At 50.5% G+C, this 7,932-nt stretch overlaps 1 protein-coding gene across 2 annotated transcripts in view; it reads right to left on the reverse strand.

Moving 5' to 3' along the window:
* The window catches only part of NR3C1 (nuclear receptor subfamily 3 group C member 1), a 62,045-nt gene extending 54,516 nt beyond the window's left edge, over positions 1-7,529 (reverse strand). The window contains exons 1-2 of one of the 2 annotated variants that reach the window (XM_074156640.1): positions 7,263-7,529; positions 3,863-5,051 (exon numbers count right to left, since the gene is read on the reverse strand). In XM_074156640.1, coding sequence (XP_074012741.1) covers positions 3,863-5,037 — 1,175 coding nt within the window. In that variant the 5' untranslated portion in view covers positions 5,038-5,051; positions 7,263-7,529. Of the gene's footprint in view, positions 1-3,862; positions 5,052-7,262 lie in introns of those variants that run through there. The other variant, XM_074156641.1, reaches the window with a different exon arrangement.
* Between the last annotated feature and the right edge of the window lie 403 nt (positions 7,530-7,932).

Consider the following 7,932-nt stretch of genomic DNA (forward strand, 5'->3'; position numbering starts at 1 on the left):
GCCAGTGGGGCCCAGTTTTCGTATATTCTGGCTGTAGGCTGAGAGAAAAAGCACACAGAAACCCCTGCGACGCTGCGCTGCTGCTCATCGGCCTCCACTGCCCCCCCAACAGGCCACATCTCCAGGAAGTCACAGGAATAAAACAAGTCGAGCGATGGATTTAATGTATATTCCACGCAAGAGTCCTACGAGTGTGTTGCTAAAATAATTTCCTTGAAATTTAACAATTTTCACTGGTGCTTGTGTAATAAATCAGAAATAATATCCCATCAGAGACAGACACCATCAAACCCTCTGATTCTTCAGTGAAACACTCACCAAATGCTTCTGGCCTTTCTGTTCCTCTTCCACATACTGTCCCACTTCTTCTAGCTAAAAAAAAACTAAGGCAAATTTTCTCAGTTAGCCTACTTTTCCCTCCCTCGTATTCTCTCCACCTCCCCCTTCGGCAGGTCGCTGGCTCCGGAGGGAGGCCTAGAACCCCGCTCTCCTGCACCGTCTCTGGCATTTCGCTGCCGATCCCGGAGATTTTGGGTATTCGCTGCCAGAATCCCAGGCTGCAGCTCCAAGTTCCGCACATCAGCACGAGCGCCGGCAGAGTCTTCCTCAGCCCCGAGACACCGACAGCCATTTACTGACTATGGCCGACTCACCCCCATCGAACACATTTCCGAAGTTCGTATCCTGCTTGTCAACTTCAGAAACACCTCCTGCCGCTCACAGGGAGATTGATTAGTTTCCTAAGTCCTGATTAGCACTTGTCTCATTAAAGACAGCACGCTGGGCTATCCTCAGCAGCAAAATCACTCCAGAATTGCACGACATCAATTCAAGACCGTGTCTATAGAGATGCTACCTGTGTTCCATTAAAACAGTCAGACTGAACAGCACCCGACACCAGGGCAGAGCTGCAGCTTCTCTTCCCATACGTCTAGTCTATAATTAATATGTTATGAATAGTCAAATAACTCTAACACCACCAAGAAATATTTCCTATTGGAAACTGAAGTTTAACAATTCTGTATTCTCAAAATCCCAGCCTTCACCTCACACAAACAGTATCTAAAATAAAAAAAAATAAAAAAAAAAGACCACAGGAACCTGGCAAGATCGTCCTTCCTTTATTTCTACAACAAACGCCAATTTTGTTAAGTCTTCTCTAAGACAAACAAACAAACCCACAATACCTCAACTTAAACTAACCCAGTTTAGACCAAATATTTCTGACAAGGTTCAGGAAGAAAGAGAATTCCTGCTTCAAACCCAGGGTTCATTAGTAACTCAAATATTTTAAAAGAAATATGGAGTTGCCTCTGTTTTAGGGGAGGAGGCAAACCCAAACAATGCTGGTTTTAGAATTGTATTTGGTAGTTTTAGTGTGTAAAAGCTCTTGGGAAGTAAGACCAGCTTCTAGCATAAAGGCTAGAAATAATGAATTTTTATGCAAAACTCAACTAGGAGCCACCCCAAAATACACATTCCTTAAATTAATAAATCAATAATCCATTCTCTTAAGGCAAAAGGTGGCAATGAGACGTAAGACACCCCCACAGGAAGCAGGAACACAGGCCCCTGCAGCACCAGGCTCTAACGCTGCCAGGCGGCGGGACAGGCCTGTGCCCAGGCTGCGGAGGATGAGCCCATGCCCACCCCAGAGCTCTGCCGGGGGCTTCTGCCAGCTCCCCAGAGCTCTGCCGGGGGCTTCTGCCAGCTCCCCACAGCTCCCCCTGATCCCCCTGCCCCTCGCTGCCCCCTCCGCTCCCACGCACCCCCCGACCACGCTCCTAAAACCGCTTCAGAAAGCGGCGACAGCAGCCAGCGCCGCTCTCCTCCTCACGCCAGGATCAGATCTGTTCCGTACACATCAGCAGCTTGAGAGCGCTTTCACCACAACATTATCAGAAACATAGTATGTAAAAACACAAGTGTGTAAAAATCGGTGTTTATGAAATTCCCCAAAAGCCAGGCAAACATCTACACGTAAACCATTCACCTAGGAACGCGCTTGGTTCTAGCTAAATAGTTCTGTAAATAAAAACAACGCATTAACTTCACAGAAGTGTTCTCCAAAGGGATGTTTCCATGATCTACCCGGAATCTGCTTACTCAGACAGTCACTGAAATTCACCTCCCAAACCCAGGAACAGTTCTTGCTTTGGTACAGGTTTTATAATGATTGCCATTAATGATATAGTGAAAACAAAATAAAAAAAAAAAAAAGAACAAACAAACACCAAAACCCCCCATGAAACAAACTAAAAACAACAGGGAAGCTGGAATTCCATGCAAAAGGTGAGCACAAAGGATTTCTACTCTGTCAAAATAAATGATAAAGCACATTCAATATTCGTATATCAAAGTGGAATTTATCCACAAAATCCAATTTTCCCTTCTGGATCCCTTACATTACAAATTGCTTTAAGCACTTCAAATTAAAAAAAAAAAAAAAACAAACAAAAAACAACACACAAACCAAAACAAACAACACATCTTCAGTACAAAAATCAAGAATTATGGAAGAAATTTAGAATGAAAGCCAGTTAAAAGTTGTCTTCCTGAAACAAGGAAGAAATCCTCACACACCTCACTCCCACCGTGGGAAAATGGAGCAAACAACGCGTGGGGAGAGGCTGGGGCCCGGCGGGTAACGCTCCGGGGATCAACTATCAGTGGGGCAATAAAAAAGGAAAGTTAAAACAGATAGTTCATTAAAAGCCTACAATTACCAGATTTACGTATGTGGACTTGAAGAGCCATTTTCTAACTGAAACACAGCAAATCCTTCTTCCTCCACTGAGACCAAAGCGAGCTGGTGCAAGTGTACGTTCAATAACGACTGGGTAAGGACACATCCACCCGGCTGTTCCCTCTGAAATCACAGCCTGTCCCCGCTGCGAGGGGACAGGGACACGGCCAGCCATGGGGAAAGCTGCCACCACCGAGGGGACAGGGACACGGCCAGCCATGGGGAAAGCTGCCACCACCGAGGGGACAGGGACACGGCCAGCCATGGGGAAAGCTGCCACCACCGTGCTTGCTCTTGAAGGGCAGAGGCGAAGTGTTTACTTGAGTATCTGCACAATTGAATCACTCGTAGAAAACACCACTACAAAGTCACCTGCAATCGGCACTAACCAGCTCCCCTACAGCACCCTGCCGTCAAAAGCACACCTCTAACAAACCCTCCTCCAGTTCTATTTCAGAGTTAAATTCCAGGTATGTTTAAATCTTATTGCAAATTTTCTTATCCTTTAAATGCAGTTATTAAACAAACTGCTGAGTATTTCCTACTCGGAATCTTTTTGTCCATGTAAGGTAAATGCAATACCCAGCAAAGCTAAAACTCTAGTTCAGCTTCAATGTAATTCTAGAAATTTACCCAGCAACCAAGTTATTTTTGGGCATAACATTTAAGTAACACTAGGAAGAAAAAAAAAAAAAACACAACCTTGCACACAGCGATTGATCCTCTAACCCTTGAGAATGAAACAGCTTTTGTATACGCTTAAATACTTCCTTCTATGCTGCCTTGTGCATGGATTCTTCCACCACGTACTCAGTTCTCCCTCTAGGTTGTATCTTAGATTTTTTAAAAATTATTTTTTATTTACTTTTTAAAGCACGCCAGCTCCCCTCCTCTTTTACTCCCTTCAATACCAATAGTTGAGCACTTGGTTAAAGCCACTGCCATACTACAGCACAAACCCCAGTGCTGTCTGCCCCGACAGCCGTACACAACAAATGAAAAAGGGATGACTGACTCTGAAAGAAAAAAAAAACCAAAAAACCACAAACCAGCGTGCATGCAGTTGTGCAACACATACTTGCAGTATTTTAATAAAGAGCAACAAAAACTAATTACCTTGAATAGCCATTAGAGAAAGCAGGTCTGCCAGAAAGGTTGAGCGTTCCCAAAGGAGCCAACGTCTCATCCCCTGATCCCTGGCACCTATTCCAATTTTCTGAACCGGCAGGAAGAGATGGAATGATATTAAAAATTGGTTTCTGATCCTGCTGCTGAGAGAGCGATGCAGTATTTAAATCATAGTGATACATTTGTCCCCCAGAGGTACTGACACCATGGATGGATATGGCGGAGACTTTAGTACCCAGCAGGTTAGACCCAGAGAAGTTGGCCTGACAATAAATTGGGCCCATGTTTTCTTGCTTTATGCCAGGAGTACAGAGTTCAATGAAGTCTTCCTTTTCTGTTTTCACTTGAGGCATCGGCAGTTTGGAACTGGGTAAAAGGTCACCACGGTCATTAATTTTAGGTTTAGTGTCAGATAAAACAGGAGGCTTGCAGTCTTCACCGAGATTTCCTTCCAGGAGAAAGGCATCATCCGCAGAGATAGGGGACAGCAAGCCACCGTCATCGAGCAATGGGTCAAGCCTCCATGGGCTCCCGTTGGGCTCTTTGCCAGGCGATACCGGTGGCAATTCTAAATCCTGGAGAATATCCAGGGTGCTTTGGTCTTCAGAGAATAATTTCAAGTTGCCACCATTCGAGCCAACCTGGCTTTGGACTGCAGTTCCTGACTCTAGAGGGACGTTGCGGCCAGCCATGCCCGGGAAATCGGTCTCCAGCGACACCTTGGAAGATATTGCTCCCTTTGTGTCCTCAGCCAGGCTCGAGGACTTGTTCAAGCTCGCAATACTTTCTTCCAGGAGCCTGAAGTCCGTTTCTCCAGAAGAGATGCCGATTTGGCCCTGCTGCGAAAATCCAAGGTCGTTTCCCATCACTTTTGTGTCTGTTTCACCCATGTACAGTCCCATGGAGAGTGAGACCGCCTTGGAAAGGTCTGGCGGAGGCACATTGTTTACTAATCCTTTCGAAAAGTCAGCCAGAGCCGGTTGCTGATTGGAATCTGACTGAGAAGACACGGGGAGAGGAGATGCAGACACAGGGGCTTGTACAGTAGCTCCACCCCTGAAGGGTGGATGAAAGTCCATCACGATCCCTCCTTTGGTACTGATGAGCGCATTTTTCCTTGTTTCGTCTTGATCCGACGAGTTAAGCAATTCTTTGGAATCCATTACTTTAACATTAGCTATAAAAAGATCAGAAGCATTCAAAGTTAGCACAGCAAGGGTACTTTAATAACAGCTTTAAAAAAAAAAATAGTCTAAATCATTAGCCTGGCAAACCTGGTTCAGCTGCTCTGAGAACGAAAGCACAGCAAATCAAGCTACAAACTGACATCTGTCTCAAACCCACTGGGCTTGATATTGGGGGGGGATTGTTTGTTTGTTTATTTCTGACTGGAAACAAGGAAGTATTTTTTTTTAAAGCTTTGCTAAACCTGGATGAAGCGGGAAGTCTGCCTGCGTGCACCTCGGAATCAGGATACAGCATGAGACACCTTTCTGAACACAGCTCTTATGCTTCCTGACTTGCCAGGATGGGTAAGAATTGTTAAAGTATCCAATTCACAAATTCTGGAAGGTAATTTTCCCTGGTATTTAACCACATCCTGAGCAGGGCAGGACAGGAGGCATTCACCTCTCAGTTCCCTCTCCCTGCATCCCCCACAACAGGTACCCAAACCTCCCAAGCCCGCTCTTGGACGCACCAAAGCCTTAGGGGTCTGTTATCGTCCGGGAACGCCACAACCCCCCATCACAAAACATAAAGTCTGCTGTCTCTGCATAAATAAATGCAACTCGTGAATCTTGAAATAAACTCGATTCTTTAAATAAATCTCAAATTTAAAAATAAAGCAGAATTTTTAGTAGCTTCCAACATGCTAACAGCTCACGGCTAGTCTCCAAGCACGTCTAACACCAAAAACAAATTTCCTAAGGTTCATCTGTTTGTATTTACTACACTTACTTTCAGCAGAGAGCAGAAATATTTGCAGAATAATTGTAAATTCTTAAGCAAACTTTCTATGCTGTTTGTCTATGGCCTAACACAACAGCAAACAGCGCTCAGTTTGCACACACACACCCCCCAGCCCGAAAGGGGAGAAAAAGCCCAAGTTAAAGCCTTGGCCACCGAATTGTCCATGAAGCAGAGCCACCCCAGAGTGCTTACGGTGGTCTTAATTAGAAACCCGCCGGCTCAGCTCTGCCGCCCATTTTCTCCAGGCTGCCGCTGATGAACGCTGCCACTGCTGCTGCTTTCTCTGTGCCAAAGTTAAGACTGAGATCAACAAAAAGTCCCCACGTGTAAAAAATTTTAAGGTGGCCCCGGCCAGCTCCGGCCTGGGTGAAGGCACCCCGTCCCCCAGTGGGAGAACCTCAACGCCAAAGCCCTTCTTTGGTCCTTCCACGCCACTTCGTCCAGCCCCTCGTGGTCCCCAGCCGAGGGTCACTGGCCACGCTGGCCCAGCGCCGCTGGCCACGCTCCCGCGGCCACCTGCCAGCGGGGACCAGGGCACATGGGGTGGGAGAGGGGGGCAGCCCCCCAAAACCCTCACCCACTGCTCACGGCGCGGGGCTCTGCTGGGCCCCTTAAGGTGGACGCCGCAGTGATGACTGGAAAAAAAATTATAGCTATCTACCTCCAGTTTTGCCTTTTTTTTTTCTTTTTTTTTTTTTTTTTACATGAAGGGGAGGAAAAAATGTAGTTATTCCATTTGACAACTTCCCCAACGTCAAAAAAAAAAAAAAAAATAAAAATCAGCGAACCATCCAGCGTAGGAAACGTGTCAAAAAAAATCAGATGCAGGAGACTGCCCGAAGGAGGAAAAAAAGCTGCGAATACTTAAAAACTGCCAGATTACAATAAATTCTCCCTTTTGCGAAGTATAGTTTTGAAGAAATGTGTCGAGACCTGTTGAGCTGTCTCCCTGGCACACCCACTTCTGCAAAATAAGACCAGCCCATGGCTGCAAGGCTGCGCTCTGGGCTCGGCCCCCCCTTCCTCGCCCCCCCTTCCTCGCCCCCCCCGCCCCGGCCCCGCAGCCCCCAAACCCCAGCCCCACACGGCGCCCACCGAGGAGCGGGCGAAGGACGGGGGTGGGCTGGCTGGCTGGCCCGGGGCTTGGAGGGGGGGGGGGGGGGTGGTCCCACGGCCCCCCCCGCCGCGGACACCCACCTCGGGGCAGGCCGCGCAGCTCCGGGCTCCGCCGTCGGCACCGTCCCACCCCGGGATCCTTCCGGGGGCGGCCCGGCTCCCTCCCCCTCACCCCCCCCCCCGCCTCCCGGGGCATTCCTGCGGGGACACCGCCACCAACCCCCCCCCTGCCGCCTCCCGGGAACTTCCCCGGCGCGGCCGCTGCCCCCCGCCCGCCCCGCGGGACCCCCGCCGCCCTTACCTCGTCCAGGGGAGGGCGCTGGGGCTCCTTCAGCCGCCAACGGCCATCGCGCCCCGTGGCGGGGGGCGGCAGCCGGCTGGAAGAGGCGAGGGAGCGGGAGGGGGGAAGTCGGCAGCCGCCCCTCCGGGGGCCGCGGCGGCCAACGCTGCTCCCCCCGGTCCCGGTCCCGGTCCTTCTCCTCCTCCTCCTCCTCCTCCTGCCGCCGGCCCGAGACCCCGACCTACTGCCCGCCCCGCCCCGCCCGCCGTCCACCACTACCGCGGCGGCGGCGCCCCCTCCGTTAATTAGCGCTAATTGCCTCCGCGGACTTCGCTCCCCCCACCTCCCCTCCTCCTCCTGCTGCCGCCTTCCCCTCCGCCCCGTCCCTCTGCCGGGCAGCGCCGCGCTCGGCGGTGCTCTGCCCCCGCCACAAAATGGAGGACGGCGGCGGCGGCCTCCTCCCCCCTCCTTCCCCCCGCCTCCCCGACGTGGAGGGGGAGTGGAGACGGCACCGAGCGGGGCGGCAGCACCAGCGCGCCCGCTCCCGCCGCTCCCCTCAGCGCGGCTGGGGCTCCGCTCGCCTCGCCTGGGCTCGGCTCAGCCCAGCCCGCCGCCCCTCGCTCGCCACCGCCGGGCCCAAGCGAGGGGGAACGGTGCAACCTGTTGGCTGAGGCGGGCAACTGCAGCCGGC

Source organism: Numenius arquata, chromosome 11, assembly GCF_964106895.1.
Source record: "Numenius arquata chromosome 11, bNumArq3.hap1.1, whole genome shotgun sequence".
In the NCBI taxonomy this organism is placed as follows: domain Eukaryota; kingdom Metazoa; phylum Chordata; class Aves; order Charadriiformes; family Scolopacidae; genus Numenius; species Numenius arquata.